Source organism: Triturus cristatus, chromosome 6 (genome assembly GCF_964204655.1).
Source record: "Triturus cristatus chromosome 6, aTriCri1.1, whole genome shotgun sequence".
Classification (NCBI taxonomy): domain Eukaryota; kingdom Metazoa; phylum Chordata; class Amphibia; order Caudata; family Salamandridae; genus Triturus; species Triturus cristatus.
In genome coordinates this window covers 1089757347-1089776477 of record NC_140589.1, presented here as the reverse complement: position 1 = coordinate 1089776477, position 19131 = coordinate 1089757347, and the positions used below count along the sequence as shown (strand labels likewise).

At 47.8% G+C, this 19131-nt stretch overlaps 1 protein-coding gene across 3 annotated transcripts in view; it reads right to left on the bottom strand.

Annotated features, from left to right (window-relative positions):
* The window catches only part of LYST (lysosomal trafficking regulator), a 3752809-nt gene that overhangs the window by 2734083 nt on the left and 999595 nt on the right, over positions 1-19131 (bottom strand). For all 3 annotated transcript variants that reach the window (XM_085611970.1, XM_085611971.1, XM_085611972.1), the window contains one exon: positions 9921-10078. In XM_085611970.1, coding sequence (XP_085468096.1) covers positions 9921-10078 — 158 coding nt within the window. The remainder of the gene's footprint in view (positions 1-9920; positions 10079-19131) is intronic.

Here is a 19131-nt window from a genome sequence, read left to right as displayed (position 1 = left end):
GATGCCAAATGTCCCTTTCTTGGCCTGGCCAGAGGTTAGGGGCTGCGTTTGGTAATAACAAATCCTGACCACAGACCCAGTCTGGTCAACCACTTCCCAGCCGTCCTAACAGTAGCAACCTAGTGAGAAATGACTATATGGATGTAGGGGCTTGTTTGACTGTGTTTTGCAAGCAGTCGATGCGGTTTGTTTCGGACCAGTGCGTTCTATTCATTGTTTTGAAGGGGTACAGGATTCCTTTTCGTCATCTTCCTACTCCACTGATGTTCCATGATACACCGCAATCAGGAAATACAGAAATAGAGCTTCTCTCCTAGAGTGGATGGAAAAGTTACTTCTGAAGAAGGCAGTGGCCGTAGTCCCTTCAGGCCAGGAGGGTCTCGGACTAAATTCCATACTGTTTTTAGTGCAGAAGGGGAATGGCTCGTTTCGGCCTGTTCTGGACCTAAAATTCCTTAACAAGTTTGTTCAGTTGGACTCCTTCAGGAGGAATGTCTATGCAGGGAGGGAATCATCCCCGATTCACCAGGGCGATTACTTCACGACACTCAACCTGGAAGAAGCCTATTTCCACGTTGCCTTTTAATCCTCTCAGCCAGCAGTTTCTTAGGTGCAAGGAAGCACTTCCAGTTTCAGGCCCTGCCATTCAGTCTTTCGACAGTACCCTGGACTTTAATCAAGGTATTAGCCCCTGTGGTGACTGTGCTGCAGCCTAAAAGGTTTTCTTAGTTCTCATATAGATGATTGGCTAATTTGTGGTTCTTTGCTGAAGGCTCAGGAGGCAGTGTCTGCAATGTCTTTTCTGCAGTCTCTGAGTTTCTAGATCAACTTCAGCAAGTCACATCGGATGTCTTCTCAACAGACTGTTTATTGACACTCTTTTCGACACGCTACAGGCTAAGGTGTTCCTTCCTGTGGACAGGATTTGGGTTCATCAGTTTGTGTTCATCAGTCTGCTGTTAGGACATTGATACCTCGGTCTTCTACTCCAGCCTGTTTCTGGCTTCGGGTTCCAGAATTACTAGCAGCGACCATGCCTGTGGTGCCTTTAAATCTGTTTCATTTAATATCTTTTGTAAATTATTTATTGGTCCATTGGAGCCTGGAATCTGGTCCGTATGGCTATCCGGTCCCTTCCTCTCCAGAGAGGGTGAAGAACTGGAATGGTGTCTGAATTCTGCAAACTTGACTTGCAAAGTTCCTTTTCAGCTTCCCCCTCCTCTGCTGCTCATGTCAGCTTCCAGCCAGTGGGGATGGGGGGCAAAGCTGGGGGAGATGGAGGCTCAAGGTCCATGGTCCAGAAAGGATATTTACTGTTCTTCCAATTAGAGGGACTCTTTTAGCCCTTTCTTCAGTGTGATTGTCTGATGGTTCGCACAGACAATCAGGTGGCTTGCGGATACCTCAATCGGTTGGTCGGCGGGTACCAGATCTCTTCAGCTGAAGTTTCTGGCATCTCAGACATTTGCATGGGCGGAAATTCATCTTTTGTCTTTGAAAGCAGTGTACACCCATGCGGATTGTCTGAGCCACAATATGTCCTCCTCGGTCTCCTTTCATCTGATAAGCGGTCTGTTTGATCAGATTTCTCTCACTTGGGAGTTCCCTTGGTTGGAAATTGTTGCCAACTGATCCCATTTGATGCTGCCAAGCTTGTATTCGAAACAGATCAGTCAGGGGACTTGAGAGGTCTGCTTTATGCATTTCCTCCAATTGCCCTCCTCTTGAGGGTGCTTCGGAAAATTCAGAGGAGAGGGTGTTGGTGTTTCCGATAGCCCTGTTTTGGCCTCATCGCCCCTGATTTCCATTACTTCGGGTGTTGTCCAGGATGCAGTTTTCCAAGCTCCAGTTGATTCAGTCACCTCTGCAATTTCCTCATGTCATTCACTCAGCTCCGCAGTCTGCGATTGGCAGCATGGTTCCTGAGCCGCAGTCCTTAGAGTTGTTTGGTTGGTCTCGTGGAGTGGCTGCAGACATTTAGACTTCTAGGAAACCCTACTATTCTATCGTAAGAATTGTGGTTCTTTTAAAAAACGGAGTTTTGTTCATAATTAGGATCCAGTGGCTGCAGATCCTTTTCGCATCCTTGATTTTATCCGTGATGAGTTTCTCAAGAATTTAGTTCCTTCCACATTGGCCGCTCAGTGGTCCGCTATTAGAGCTTTAAGGGGTCCTACTGGAGAGATGGGTGAATTGTTTCCTTGGGTTACCCAGCTCGTGAAGAGTTTTGTCTCAAATGTCCTCCTCTGCATTCACTACTCTTGCCTGGTATCTAACTACTGTGCTGCATGGGTTGCAACTGGCTCCATTAAGCCTTTGGAGACTTGTTCTCTGATGTGGTTACTGGCAAAGTTGGATTTTTTGCTGGCTATTACTTCCGTTCGTCGGTTAGGTGAGCTTGGGCATTAGTCATCTTTTTTCCTTATCTCAGGATTTTTCCAGAGAGGGTTGTTACTTGTCATGATCCAGGTTTTCTTCCTAAAATCAGCTTCAAATTATATTTGCAGCAAGAGATGATTCTTCCTGTATTTGAGGAGGCTGGGTCCAGTGGTGGTCCATCATACCTTCGTTTTAAGCGCTATTTATTGTTTTATTTACATTGTACTGACAGTTTTCACCTTTCACAGTCTTTGTCTCCTTTGGGAATATTCATGAAGGCAAAAAGGTGATGACTTCTACATTGAGTCGCTGGGTGCGACAAGCTATATGTCAGGTTTATGTTTCCCATTGATCTGGTACCTCCGCCTTCTGTCCACGGCAGAGTCACTAGATCGATCTCTGCATCATGGGTGGAGGTGGGTGTTCTGTCTATCCTGGAAATATGTAGGGCTGCTACTTGGTCCTCTTTTTTTTTTTTGTAAATATTTTTATTGAAGTTTGAACATAAAACAGTACACATTGGCATCAGGTTCCATAGAATAAATGTCCAGTGAGAGTGCAATGAAACATTCATGACATTTTGTAAAGCAGTGAGTTCCTTTTGGCTTCGCAAGACAGTTTTTATCACATTGCGCCGACCAATTATATATCGTCTAATCGTGGTCACTGTAGTCTGAATCTGAGGTGTCGCTCGGGGGTTCACATATATTTCCTCTATCGGCATTCCACCCACCCCATACCCGGGTCCATTTTTTGGGGCAGCCTCTGTGAAGATAGACAGTTTTTTCGACCACCATTGTGGAGTCCATGTCCCGGGACCACTGGGCGGGGGTTGGAGTTTGGCTAGAGCCCCATATTTGGGCTATATTGCGTTTCGCCAGCATAAGTCCCAGTGTTACCCAGAGTTGCGTGACCTTGTTGTGATCAGTCGGTTCCCAGACATTGAGGAGACATCTCCGTGGCTCCGGGAGTGTTGGGACCTTGGTCACTTGGGAGAGTGTGCGCAGAATTCCCTTCCAGTACAGAGTTATGGCCGGGCATTCCCACAGGGTATGTATAAGGGTTCCCTCCATCCCACACTGCCTAAGACATAGCGAGGAGTCAGTTCGGTTAAGTTTAAACAGGAGTGTACGAGTGTAGTATGTGCGGTGCAGAATTTTAAGTTGGACCAGACGCAGTCTGGAGGAGACGCCCACCTCCCTAGGGGAGGAAAGCGCCGCCTGCCAGTCCGTTTCGTCGAATTCCCCCAGCTCGGCCTCCCATCGGTTTTTAAGAGCTGCGAATGGATCTGGCCGGTTGTTTATCAGTTTTCGGTATGTTAGGGAGGTCGCCCTCTGTGTCAGGTGTTCTGTGAGGAGCTGATCCTCCAGTGGCGACGACTCCGGAAGTCGGGTCCCGGGCGGGACTGCCGCCTGGAGTGCGTGGCGGATTTGCATGTACCTGAACCCTTCGGTGGCAGCCAGGTCGAAATCTGCTTGCAGTTGGGTAAATGTGACCATTTCTCCATTCTTCCAAAGGTCACCCACACTGGAGATGCCAATTAGATCCCATTAATGGAACCCCTTTGTAGTGCGCAGTACCCCCAACTGTTTCGCCTCCCACAACGGAGTAGCTTGGGTTATTTTCCCCGCCCAGCCCAGGGCTCGCTGCGCCGCAAACCATAGCCGGAGGGTGTGTGTCGTGGGGCCTGGGGGGCAGTGGCCCCTCTTGTGATTGTAGAGCGCTCCCATGACCCCTTCAGCCCCCAGCAGGTGCCGATCCATACGATATGCCAGGGCCTCCCCTGGCACATGCAACCACTGGTTGATCACCGTAAGCTGCGATGCCCAATAGTACAGTCGTATGTATGGGAGGGCTATCCCACCGTCATACCACCCCCTGGTGAGCTGGTGGAGTGCTATCCGCGGCGTCTTGTCCTCCCATAGTAGGCTGGTGACTTCCGCATTGACGGCGGCGAAGTACGTTGGTGGCACCGGGAAGGGGGTATTTTGGAGTACATACAAAAATCTAGGGAGAGCCACCATCTTGAAGAAGGCGGCCCTCCCCAGCAGTGTCAAGGGCAAGGAGCGCCAATGTTTGACATCGCTACGAAACCGATGCAGTGGCTTCGTTAGATTTTCAGCTACAAAACGTTCCCTGTCAGCCGTCACATAAATGCCCAGATATTTGAACCCGTCCGTCACCACCCGAATCTCACAACCCCGCGGGAGCCGAGGTGGGGAGCCGCGGAGCATGTAGACAATGGACTTTTCCCAGTTAATCTCGTAGCCAGATACCCTCCCGTACGACGCACATATATCCAGGAGACAAGCGATCGAGCGCGCAGGGGAGGCCAAGTATAACAGGATGTCGTCAGTATAGAGGGAAATGCGATCCTCCCACCCCATCGTCCACCTTAGTCCCCGGATCACCGGGTCCTGCCGCAGCCAGGCCGCAAGTGGCTCTAGAGCCAAAGCAAAAAGGAGCGGGGAAAGAGGGCAGCCTTGCCGCGTCCCCCGCCCCAACGGAAAGGGGTCTGAGATATGGCAATTGACCACAACCTGTGCCAGTGGCGCGGTATACAAAAGCTGAATCCACGCGCATATCTTGGGGCCGAGTCCCACGTGGCGAAGGACAGCGAAGAGGAACGGCCATTCTACCCGGTCGAACGCCATCTGCGCATCCAGCGAGAGGATGGCCGCGTCCTCCTCTATCGAGGTGCGGCGCGCAAGAATCCCGTGGAGCCGCCGTATATTTAAGGCGGTATTCCGGCGTGGCATAAATCCCGATTGGTCCGGGTGTATTAGGGTCGTGAGATAGGGCTGCAGCCTTGTCGCCAGCACCTTTGCCAGAATCTTTGCCTCAGCATTCAGCAATGAGATTGGGCGATAGGAAGCGCACTCATGCGCTGGTTTGGTAGGCTTCGGAATCGCCACTATGGTAGCCACTCTCTGGTCCGTGGGGAGTATCCCTGTCGACAGGCTGTCGTTGTACATGGCCAGTAGATGCGGGACTACGTGGGCAACGTTAGACTTCTAGAATTCCACCGGAATTCCATTTGGGCCCATCGCCTTCCCGGCACGGAGAGCGAGTATTGCTAACGTGAGCTCTTCCACCTTCAGGTCCGCCTCTAGGGCTTCTACTTCCGACGGGCCCAGCCGTGGCATCGCGATGTCCCGGAGGAAGGCCTCGTTTTCCGCCACCATGGACGAGGCCTCCGGTGTATAGACCTGCTTGTAGTGCGCCGCCAGGGCCTCTACGATTTGCCGCGGCTCCGACGTTTAGTCACCCGATTCTAGCCCGATCCGCGCCACCCAACGCGCCGCTCGTTCCCGCCTCTCAAGCCAGGCCAGCAGTTTGCCCGCCTTGTCTCCCAGCTCGTAAACAGTATGCCGTGCAGCCGTCTGTTTGGCTCGTGCGGCTTCCCAAAGATAGGAGCGATATTCCTGCTGCGCCATATGGGCATTATGCGCGGTGTCATCATCGATGTGCGTGGCGTGGTTGGCCTCCGCCTCTCTCACCCCCTGCTCGAGCCTAAGCACCTCAAGCTGCTGGGTCCTCTTATAGTCTGTAATCATTGAGATTGCTTGTCCACGAAGGACTGTTTTGTACGCCTCCCACAAAGCCGTAGGGCCTATCTCCAGGTCCTTGTTTTCAGCGAAATAATGTAATAATGTTTGGTCGTCGCCTGAAGGGCTTTACGAATTGTGGGGATTTTGAGGTATCCCGGATGAATTGGGAATATCCTGCGGTTACGTGGGGTAGAAAGTGTAAATGTGATCACTACCGGAGAATGGTCCGAGATGCCCCTGGGCAGATGGGAAACGTCGGTCATGCCCCTAAACCCTGCGGGTGACGTGAAGATATAGTCTATGCGGGAGAGGGTGTTGTGAGCCCCTCAGTGGAAGGTGTATTGTCGGTCTTCAGGACAGTGAGCCCTCCAGGTGTCTACGAGGCCGAGTGCCTCCGTGAATTCGCGCAGTTTGGGGGTGGCGCCAACGTGATCCCTGAATGATGACCTGTCCAGTAGCGGGTCTATAGTTGCATTGAAATCCCGGCCCATAATGAGTTCCCCCGGTGGTAATGTCAGCAGGAATTCCCCTAATGCCCGGAGCGTATCCTGGTGGAGTGTCGGTGGGATGTACACAGTTACCAAATTATACACTATACCCTCCCATTGGCAGGTGAGCGCCACGAATCGGCCCCGCTCCTCCCTACGGGAGTCAACTAGAATCAGTGGGAAGCGCTTGTTTACCAATATGCCAACCCCTCGGGACCCAGACGTGAACTCAGAATGTATCGCCATCTTAAAACCCCATCTGTCCAGTGCTTTCGTGGTCGAGCCTACCAGATGCGTTTCTTGTAGGAGTGCCACTGCCGGCCCCTTGCGCTTGAGATACTGTAGGACCAGCCCTCGTTTAATCTTATCTCCCAGCCCGTTCACATTCCACGATAGAATAGTAAGTGTGGGACTGTGTTTGTTCCTCCGTGGAGCTAACGGTGGCCTCCCAGGTGTTATTATGTGATTCCCTTGCCATGTAGGGTGGTGGAAAGTAGTCGTCTCCGCACACCTCCCCTCGGATCTATAACAGGTCGGAGTTGCAAAGTCTGCCAATGTGTAGTAGCTAAACCTAGAACAGAACACAAACCAACATTCCCAAAACGCCCCTGTCCCCCCTCCCTCCTCCCTGCCTCCCTGCCCAGCGGTTTTAAAACTACCCGCCACCCCAACTTAGCAGAGTGCTTAATTCCCATAACTTTCCACTTGCATGCGGGGGAATGGCTGCCCAGTGCCCCTCGTCCGATCCCCGCACCGTGTGCGATGTCCATTCAGGAAACCGGTCAGCAGCATGTTGCAAAGTTCGTAGATCACTACTGCGACACCCCTTCATTGTCCGAGTCTACTGTGAGTGTCCAAACCCATGTGGCATCCGCCTCCTTCCCGCTGCCGAAGTTCGCTCGCGCCATGGCGGCCCAGCTACGTAGCGCAGTGACAGTCTCCCGCGGTCTAGGGTTCTCCAGATTTTTCAGGGGAGGCAGAATGGCTTCGATGGGTGCGCCCCGCCCGGCCCGATGCCTCCGCCGGGCGCCAGCCCTCCAGCCACTCTGTGGCCTCCGTCGGCGTGGCAAAGAACCATGTGCGCCCCTCCGCCTCCACCCGCAGCTTTGCCGGGTAAAGCATCGCATATTTAAGTTCTCGAGCGCACAGCTCCGCTTTGACCGCGATGAAGTCTCGGCGTTGCCGCGACACTGTCGCGGTGTAGTCCGGATAGAGGGTTACTGTGGAGTTGTCAACCCGTAGCGGGGGGCGGTACGCGCCGCCTGAAGGATAGCGTCTATCTCGGAAGTTAAAAATACGGGCCAGGATCGGGCGCGGGGGGGCCTCGGCCTCCCCCCAGGCACCCGGTGCGCCCTTTCGACCGAGAAAAATTTGGAAAGTCCACGCGGCTGCAGCTGCTCCGTGATAAGCTTTTCCACGAAGAGGTCCAGTGCCGGCCCCCGCTCACTCTCAGGCACCCCCACAACGCGTACGTTGTTCCGTCTTGACCTGCCCTCCTGGTCATCGAGCTTGTCCATAAGCTGTTTTTGAACCCGTTCCAGCGACTGTATGCGTTTCCTGCTCTCGGTCGCGTCTTTGGTAAGGGTTGCGGTAGTCGTTTCCACCTCGGACAGTCTTGTGCTGATTTTGGCGACGTCAGCTCTCAGCAGCGTCACATCTGTGGATATCGTGCCAATAGAGGTTTGCATCTGGGTCAGCGTGGCCAAAACATCATCTGCCATGGTGATCTCTTTGGCCTTGTCAGAGGGGGGGGGGGGGGGGGGGGGGGGGGGGGGGGGGCAGTCCGGTCTTTCTGAAAGGCATACTTGTCGAGCCTGGCCTGCGCTCCCCCACGCTGGCCCTTCCCCCCCATGGTGGCCTGCGACGGGCGGCCAGCGGGGGTGGGTGCCCGCCACGGAGGTGCAAAAATTACTGTCGCTGGCCACCACGGGGCCACGTGTCAGCCCTCCTCCTGTCCCGGCAGCGTGCAGGCCTCTGACCCCCTGTTGGCTCCTTACCGGGAGAGTTGGCGCACATCTCGCTCCGCCCGCGTCTGCAGCGTCAAGCCTCAGGCAAGGCCTGCGTCGTCCGCTGCACGGCCACCCTCGACTCCGGGAGATGCCAGGGATCTCCCTCCCGGGGGCTGCGCTGCGGACGTGTCACCTGCCTCCCGCTGCCGGCGGCTCCCTGTGCTGCAGACTGCCCCCAGTCCTCTTCGGCACCGTGCCGTTGCACCCAGTGCGTCTTCTCCCTCGCTGAAATGGCGCCACGTCAGGCCAGCGTCGTCCCCTTTAGACGGGCCGATTGCCGTTGATGGCGGGGGGATCCGGCCCTCGGTCCTCGCCTCCCGCCGGTATGCCTGACCCTGTCGTGGCATGCCTCTGCTCTGGCCGCCCACGCCGCTGGCTTCTGGTCCGGCCCACTTACGCTGTGGCGGGTCAGGTGGCTGTTACTCGAGGCCCCGGCGCCTCCTTTGCCGATAGGCCCGGCGCCCGCAGCGAGGCAGCCGGGCGGGCCAGACGCAGCGCTGCTCGCGCTTTCTTCAATCGCCGGAGCCTCGGGTGTTCAGGGGGCTCCGTTGCTTTAGTTTCGCCGGTTTACGGCCAGGATGGGTGCCGGATAGCGGTGGGATCGGGCGCTGGGCTCCGGAGCCGCACTAGGTTGCGGCCATCTTCATCGGCTGCAAGCCACGCCCGTACTTGGTCCTCTTTTGATGCCTTTGTAAAGCACTATCGATTGGATATTGATAACGCCATGCCCAGTAATTTTGGTAATTTAATTTTGTCCACTGCTGTGCAGTAATTTGTTTTCTATTATGAATATATCTGTGTAGGTGCAATACATCTTTTGTCTCTGGTTTGTGATTTCCTCACTGTGTAATGACTGGGACGAGGAGAACCGTATGAGGAGGCAATGTTTTCTTTACTTACCGGTACTCTTCATTACCCCGATTAGGTCCTCCTTGTTCCAGTAATTGCCCCTCCCTCCCTCATGTTTTGTATTTTCTTCTTGCTTGTGAACTTAAGGAAGGATGAAGAGAAGGGTGGAGTTTTTGTCCCTACAATCGGCATTAAAAAAAATACTATGTGCTATGGACCTGGTGAGGTCACCCTCACTGTGTAAGAAGACATTCCACACTAATAAATAGCACAAAATGCCAGACTGTCATTTTGCACAATTTATTAGACATTTTACTTAATTTCTGCAAATGAAATTACACAAATTTCACCAAAACCTTCTAAAAACCAGTGATGAAAAATAAAAGAGGTAATGAAGATCACATATAAGACTTTTGTAAACTAAACAGTTCATAAGACAGAAATACTGAGGTGCACTTCTAAATTCAATATTGAATAATTTAGCGATCAAAGAATTCACACCGACTGATCAAGCTCTATCTGCCCTTTCCTCATACATTACACTTGTTAAACCACTTACGTTCTGAAGTAATCAAAATATAGGACACAGTGCTTTACACAACTTAAAAATAAATACATGATCTAAGAATAAATCTGAAAAGTACCATTAAATAGAAGTAGATTTCCAAGGTGCCATCTTCCCGGCAATTGGAGAAGTTCATCTTCACTCGATGAAGAATGACCAATCATACAAAATGTTTTATTGGAGTCAGACTGCAAACCACGTCTTGGAAGAGCATAATATAATGCAATGTCAGGCTTCCTGGATAGAAAACAAAACAAATGAGGTAGTCTACTGTTATTAGGTGCCTTACCTATTGCTTAGCATTCAAATGTATCTTCGTGTATAACTTTTCAGGAGTGCATACATGACTTTTTGGCATTCACATCTCCAGCTCAGGATAAAATTCTATAGTTTTGTGGGTAAAATATTTCTTGAATATACAGTAACAATCGCGGACCCCAGCCACACTAATTTCCTCCCTAGCCACTTTCTATGCCATTGGATTTTTTCAATCCCAGCTGAATATTAGGAAAATTGGACCCACTTAATATTAACAATTCTTCAATATAAAGAAGGTCCAATAATTATCAACTCAATTTCCTATCATAGTCAGGACCTCCTCGGATTCCCTCATGACCACCAGGCAACCTTCATCTCTCCATAGACACTCTCTCACATACATTTAATTTGCTTTAAAGCACTGATAAAGGCTGACTTCACTCATAAGAATGTATATCTACCCAAACATACTCTTTTTAGGAACATTAAGAATAGATAATTAAAGACTGAGGAAAAAAATAATTATTTCATAACCTATTTTATGCTGTTTGCATGCAGCTCTTTGATTACAGTTCATAACAGTCACTGTTCTATACAAGGGTTGTAGCTTATATACTGCAGTGACAAAAGGATATCTCTGACAAAAGCAGTAATCCAGTCAGCCATCCACATTAACCCCTTCTGTGCCACGCCCTTTCCCCCTCCTGTGCCGGGCGTTACATTAGTGGGTGGGGTTCATGACGAGATAGTCTCGTCATGGGCACAGCGCGACCGTGCTCCATGACGAGACTATCTCGTCATGGGCACTGAAGAGGTTAAATACAGATCTGTGATCTGCACAGTACGAGTTCTTTGCAGCAGGCAAATTAACCCTCTGCCCTACTTTATGGCAAATGAAAACTACAACTAGACAAAACTTTGATCTCTCTCTCTCTCTCTAGCAGGAACATTAATCACAAAAGTTATCTTGACATTTGTAATGCTGCCTGAAAACTGGACGTAAAAAGAACTCTGCCGCAGGTGTTTTTAAGTCAAAAGTTGTTGCTTAACATAGCGGCCCCCCTGCCGGCCTCGAAAAATCCACTCGCCCTCTAGCATTTGCTAGTGAAACTTTAGCAGTTCGGGCTATTTTTAGCACTTACTGGACCCAGCTGGTGAGTAAACTTAAGCTGGAAGAAACAGGTTGTCTGTTCATTCAGAAAGTGAATGAGCACTCTGGGGTAGCATCAATATAGGCACCATGCACATCACATCCAGCACGGACGATGCGGAGTGGATCAACACCACCTACCAGCATGCACAGATTTTGCAAAACAAAATTCCAGATCCAGTCTGACGACTTGGGAATATTCTAAGGTAAGGAATTTGCAGCTAGAAGTCCCTATCAGATAAGCACACTACCTTCGTAGTGCAGTTGACGTAAAAGGTTCATCAAGCGCATGGACATCTTTAACACTCGCAGCACACTGATGTCACAGTAATTGAAAGCGAAACCAATCGCACTACTAGATGCTGGCTGGTTTCCCTTAGATCGATGCTCAGGCAGGGGTGGGAGGGCTGAGAAGGGTGGCTATGACAATAACTCTGACCCTCCAGAAATGATCCAAGCAGGGAAGTCACCACTGGGAAACTCCCAAGAGGATGCCAGCTTGTGGTTCACCCCAGGAGAGTATGCTACTGTTACATCGTAGGCATTCCATAACAGGCAAGTACATCAGAAGGGTTGTTCCAGCACAGGAAAGTACATCAGGGCTATTTACCTCGCATCCATGTTATTTAGGTTTTATGTGTGTTCTATACACACACACACATATATATATACATAACTCACCATAGTTGCATAGGAAGCACTCTTCGTTACACAGTAGATATTCTACCTTAATGTCAGTGCAGATACTAGGTAAATTTAGCAACATGGTACCATCAATATGTATGCAATGGCTACAATAAGAGATGCATGTTTTCGTTGAAATGTATTCACAATTTGATGGTCTGTATATTGGTTTTATTCATTAAGGATTTTACCTTGCGTGACAAATTTGTCGCATATACAGCGATATTATTCGGAAGAGGCATTCTCTTCACATTGGATTTATCCATTTATTCTTATCAAATTCGAAATGAAACAGTATTTATAGCATCATTTTTTGCACACTAGCGAAATTTGCACATTTATTACCAGTCAAAGAAGTCTTTATTCGATTTTCATCATAAAAGACATACTATACATAATAAAATTCATATAAAACAGTTATATCAACATAACAATACATATGTAGATTATAAAACCAATAAAAATTATTAAATGTACATATTATTAAAACACGATGACTGTGCATAGTAGGTAAATATAATAAACACATGATACCTAACCCTGTAGCCATAGAAATAACAGTTATTAAAATCGACAAAATGACAAATATAACACAAGTTAGGTTTTAACCTTCCGAGTCCTAAGAATCCAAGCCCAGCTGATAAATTTAGCAACACCTATAACCACAGGTTTTGACGTGTCAGATTTCAAAATTCTACTAGCAACCTGTGCAGAACGAATTCTCATTAATCGGCATACTGGACAGAGCCACACACGCCGTGGAAATAGATATGCCGGACAACAGAAGAGAAAATGATCCAGAGTTTTTATCTGGTCCACACAAAAGGGGCACTTATCACTACCAAGAGGGCTCCAGCTTTTTGTTAGCCCTCGCAGTGGTAGGGAGCCCACTCTAAACTGGTGATACAGTTTACGATCAAGTTGCTTCGTAATAGTGTCCCAATATCCTTCATAAGCGGACTCATCCTTAAGAACAAAAAACGTTACTGTCATAGAGCTACCCGTAAGGGAAGCAAAACTCCTGGCCTTAATCCTGCACCAGTAAGCATCCCTCAGAACAATTTTTGAAGGGAAAACAGCTGTGTCCGGATTAGCCCAAAGATTTCCCATCCCTATATCAATCAACAAAGTTTTAATTCCGGTCAACCAAGTAATCCTATGTGAACCCTCAAGCCCTTTGACTTCCAGTAGTTGCTTTGGCATAAATAGACAGTTCCTGTGTGGTCCACAGACGTCGCCAAAACGTGAGAGGTCTGTACCTTACCATGTCCTCAAGGGGCTGGAAGCCTAAATCATATAGTAATGGGATACAAGGTGTTAATTGAGGAAGCAGTGCTGAACTGGGGTGGCAGAGTGGGCTAAAGAATGGTGATGGATTAAACCCAGATCAGTTGACTGGGGGTGAGTGCTTGCAATGTTCAACACTCCGTCCATCATTTCCTTTGGTTTTTGCGTTAATTGAGGAAGCCCTATTGCGGACCTAAGAAATTTATTACCATTTATTGCCAATTGTTGCACATATATCAGGTCTGTGTAAATATCGTGTGATTACATGATATATTTTACATTGTAGGTTTTAAATCTGTATATAACTTAATTATTTATACTGATGTACTAAACTACAATTGCTTCTTTGGGTTAACATTGAAGTCTATCATCCATTTCTTTTAACAAATCAGTCACATGATCAGTTGTTGGTATGCACAGTCACTTTAAAAGCCATGGTCCTATTGGTTCATGTTGTCATGTGATCAAGGCTCGTAGCCGAAACCTTATGGCGGCAAAACTGCACAAAAAAAAGTAATTAGCACTTATCTATGGTTCATGGTCGTGTATGCTGTGACGGTGGTGGAGACACAATTGCGGCTTATCTACGGAGTACTTCATATATTTGGCTGGATTGTTTCGTACGGCCAACACACGGGACCCTCTCCGTTCTGTTTGGACAACGCCGACCACGAAACTTTATCCGGGTTTACCTGGATTTAAGCATTTCCGGAAGGAGAACGGCGTTTGACCCCCCTGAACCTGCAAGTGAGGACGCCGCACGAAGAGGAGGAGGCTCTGCGGATGCCGGGTCAGAGGACACGTTACACCGGGAGGAGAATCCCAGCTTCAAGGCACCAGAGGAAATCAGGTATTCAGGGGTGGAGAGTAACAGTGCATTGGCATTCAGTCCTTAAAATGTATTAAGAATACTGTATAAGTCGCCTAATAAGTCAAAAATAGTGCAATTTAACATGTCGGCCGACAACATGAAAGACCGGGAGGCTGCAGCAGTGATGTTGTTTTCGGACAGCCTCCCGATACCTGTCAACATTAGCGGGAGACTTAATACAGATGGCAATTTTAGTAACAGTACCCTCAAAGACAAGTTTAAAATCTTGGAGAAAAAACTTAAAAACGAACAAAGTAAATGGTGGGAACCTAAGTCTTTACAAGCATACATTGATGTTAATCGCATCCCAAGGCGCTTGCGGATCTTAACGGCCCCAAGCTACAAGAATCCTAACCCGGACCTCATGCGAGAATGGGCTGAAAGTAATTTGGAATAGTCTAGACGCCTAATATTGATTTTAATCAAATACGCAGATATCGACAGAACACAATTACTTAAAGAAATAGCTGCAATCTATGAGGAACTGGAGATAATAGGTGAAACTGAAGAAAAAGTCAAATTAACAAGTGAAATGAATGTTAGACTTAAAAAGGAGGAAACAAAAATAAGGGAAAGAAAAGCCTTCAAATTCCAACGAGACCGCAACGATTATGAGCTTGGTCAAATATTTACTTTCTCGAAGAAGATTGATGCCCTTCGTGGTCCAACGGCAAAAGCATATGTAAAGCCTAAGGCGCCAAGAAACAAAGATCAGACCGACTTAACTATGTTGGATATTAGCTCAGCGGGGGATAATGAATCGGACTCTGAGCTTCGAGGCGCGGAAATGCAAAGCCAGTTGTCCAAACCCTCTCCAGGGGAAGAAATTGTTTTTTTATGCCACGAGAGAATGCAATCTCTCAGACCCCGAACACAAAGAAATTACAACGAAAATACGCCAATTATAAACGCAGGCAGCGGCGCAACGCGAGGAAGAGGGGCTTCATACCAAAACAGAAAGAAAGGCAGGGGTCAATGGTCAGCCAAGAAACAGTAGCATATAGTGACACCAATTGTACTATCGTGAACCTGACCCCCATGAAGCTCACAGGCAATGAAGAAAATATTCTCAAATTGGGCCTATCATATGCACCACAAACCAATCTGGATTATGCATCAACCAGATTAGATGTATAAAAAGCGGTCAGAAAGCTTAAGTTACGCAAATTTCACCTCCTCAAAGTCAACAAAAATATACCATCTCCCAATCCGGATCCTTTTGATGAAACTTGGGCCTCATGTTTGGGAATTTCTAATGACATTTTGGAATTGTGGGAAACTGAAGGGACTAAATATGCAGTCAGTCCAAATCAGGATGAAACAACAACATTTCCTATAAAACAAATAGCGACTAAAACACCGTTCAAGGCACCATCTACCTTCAGTCCCCTCATGCCCCATGATGCCATTGATATCTTTCATGAGAATGTCACTTTACAACTAAAAGTTCTTCAGAGACGGATAGCCAGAGAAAAGTGGCAATATGGCAAGCAAACACAACAATATGAAGCACTGGTGACGAGGTTAAGTAAAGAAAAGAACGAAGAGCAGGCGCACGGCGTTGGGGCAGTCTTGTGGAAACATATATATATATATATATATATATTTTTTTTTTTCATCAAAAAGTAACCTCCATGAAAGGAAACACGCAGGCAGATGAATGTTCCAAATCTTTACTGGAGTATGCTCAGACGTGAGTCTCTTGCTCTCCATGCCACTGGAATCAAGCTATCCTGGCTGATGAGGGCTGAAAGCCCGAAACCGGTCCTAGGATGTTTGTTTCCAGTCCAGGGAGGACCTGGCTTGGCAGTTCGGGCTGGACTGTTCCCATGGGGCACAGGGTCAAGACTGATTTGCATATGGCTGGGTTCAAACTGGAATGGCATGGTGAGCAAAAAAACGATGGATTTAGGCCCAGATCTCTGTACTGGGGTGAATGTATGACATTGTTCTGCATTCTGTCCATCAATTGTTGTTTTTCCAAATCTTTACTGGAGACAGCTTGCCAGCAGGATGCAGCATGGAACAAGGCATCATAATACTCTTTCGCCAAACGCGTCTCGGGAACTCTGGTTCCCTTCCTCAATGGCTTTGAAAAATTGCAATTAGCCAGACAGCAATCTCCGCCTTTCATAGCTTCCAGGTTCCTGCCTTAGTGGGCATCAACTATAAAGCGTGGCAGTTTTGTAAAGCGGGACTTTGCATAGACCCACAAGGATTTTATCATTAACTTTATTGTTTCTGCCAGTCAAGATGGACTCACTTGAGGTCATTTGTCTCCACACTACAGGTACCAGATGGCCACACTCACTAAGGCAGGCAAACCCTTTCTTCTCCTTTATGGCGGCCGTGCCCGGTCGCGGGATGCACTACCGCTTCAAAGCGGGTCTGTTACAGCTGATGGTTGGCTGTGTTGTGCAGAGCAGAGGTGAGGGTGTCTGCACTGGGGAGGACTACTGTTGGTGAGTGACACATTGGACAATTGGAGAACATTTGTTTATGGAAATGACTGCAGCCCACATGGGCTTGATGTATAAGGACTTCCAATCCCATAATGCTGTGCGTGAATGCTCACCTAAGTTGAATCTGCAAAATAAAAAGAGGAAAAATATTGGAGGTCCCTTGCTATCATTTCCCAGCAGCTTACCTTTGACAAAGGGCGTCGGCCCGAAACGCGTCAGGATTGCGGAGACGTGCTTCATCACAGAGCCCTCCCTGCTCGCTACGGTTCCTCTGCAAGTGCGTCCTATCCGGTGGGCAAACCCTTTCTTCTCATTTATGGCGGCCGTGCCCGGTCGCGGGATGCACTACCGCTTCAAAGCGGGTCTGTTACAGCTGATGGTTGGCTGTGTTGTGCAGAGCAGAGGTGAGGGTGTCTGCACTGGGGAGGACTACTGTTGGTGAGTGACACATTGGACAATTGGAGAACATTTGTTTATGGAAATGACTGCAGCCCACATGGGCTTGATGTATAAGGACTTCCAATCCCATAATGCTGTGCGTGAATGCTCACCTGAGTTGAATCTGCAAAATAAAAAGAGGAAAAATATTGGAGGTCCCTTGCTATCATTTCCCAGCATCTTACCTTTGACAAAGGGCGTCGGCCCGAAACGCGTCAGGATTGCTGAGACGTGCTTCATCACAGAGCCCTCCCTGCTCGCTACGGTTCCTCTGCAAGTGCGTCCTATCCGGTGGGCAAACCCTTTCTATATATATATATATATATATTCACTGAAAAAACCATAGGTTTCACACACGTTATAGTTAGGAATTAGCATTTAAAAAACCTTGCAAATTCACTGAAAAAACCATAGGTTTCACACATGTTATAGTTAGCAGGACATTTCACTCGTGAAAAACCAATGAAATTCCCCCGTTATAGTTAGTGCAGGCAACTATAACTCACGCGACCGCAATCCTCTGCTGATGACGTCAGATATTACATCACTGTATTTAGACACTTATTTACCCATGTCTTCTTCCCTTAATTTTTAGCTATACATATATTACAAATATTTTTTTTTTTCAGAAAAACACATATGTCATCAGTGATGTAATATCTGACGTCATCAGCAGAGGATTGCGGTCACGTGAGTTATAGTTGCCTGCACTAACTAGAACGGGGGAATTTCATTGGTTTTTCACGAGTGAAATGTCCTGCTAACTATAACATGTGTGAAACCTATGGTTTTTTCAGTGAATTTGCAAGGTTTTTTAAATGCTAATTCCTAACTATAACGTGTGTGAAACCTATGGTTTTTTCAGCAAATTTCAAAGGTTTTTTAAATGTAATTTTTTTTTTGAGATTTTTGTTAAAAAATAATATCCAACCTATGTATAAAATAATATATGTACTATATCCTGCATTATGGAACGGTTAATTTAAAAAAAATTAATGTTTACATACAGCTGTACATCACAGTTATTATCTTCTACAACCCTTGAAACTTTTTTTTTTTTTATGAATTTTTTGCCGTGCGCGTACGGTAAGCTGACGCTACGCGCTCCGTACGTCATAAGTACGGTGTGCTTACGTGACGTACGTACGCACGCGTACTTCGGCAACGCGTACACGCATGCGCGTTGCGCGGAACCAACGTCGCGGTTACGCGGGTGCGTGTAATGCGCATGCGCGAGTGCGTCATACGTACGCGCTCCGTAAGCGCATGTGTACGTCACGTTTGCGCATGCGTACTTGTTTACGAGCGCGTAGCGTAAGCTTACGGAGCACGTAGCGTAAGCTTACGGAGCGCGCACGGTAGGTCATGTGATCCACAAAGAACACTTCATTGGTTGAAACTACTTTCAGTTCCAGAAACTTCCCACACCACACCCATTCCCCTCATTACTGCTTGAGATCCCCTAGGAGAAGGAGCTGAATTGACATTGAGATACAATGGCAGAACAGCAGTCCTCTTCTGATAGTGAGCCTAGCAGCACCATCATCATACAGAGAAGGAGGAAACAAAAGGATTCTTTTGTGTGGGAGTATTTTACTTTTCCAGAGGGGCAGAAAAAGGTCAATGCTCCATTGGTCACTTGCACACTTTGTGACCGTGTTTTATCTAGAGGAAATCCAAGGAAGAAGTATTCCTTTGTAAATCACTCTATGATGAGACACCTTAGGGATAAACATCCCAGGACCTTTGCTCGACATACTGGAGAAAACTCTTCAGTAAGTCACCAGAGCCCAACCTCAGAAGCTCATCCGAGTACATCATCGGCAGCTCAGCTGAGCCCTTCCTCTGAGGTGGGAGCATCACCTTCTTCAGCTCCTCTGGACATTAACCCTCGATTTCGGAGGGTTTCAATGAGGTGTACAACGTGTTGTGGTCTTATTGTTTTTGGGGAGACCAGTGTTTCCCTTATTAACAATAAGATAGACCAGCACGTTTGTAGACGTTCATAATATTCCCATTCTTTCTTTCCTCTATCCCTGTATTAACACAACGGCTCTTTTAAGAGCCAACCTTACCTCACAATTTTTTTTATTTTTTTTTAACTTCTCCTTTTTAAAAAAAAATTTTTACCGTGCGCGCA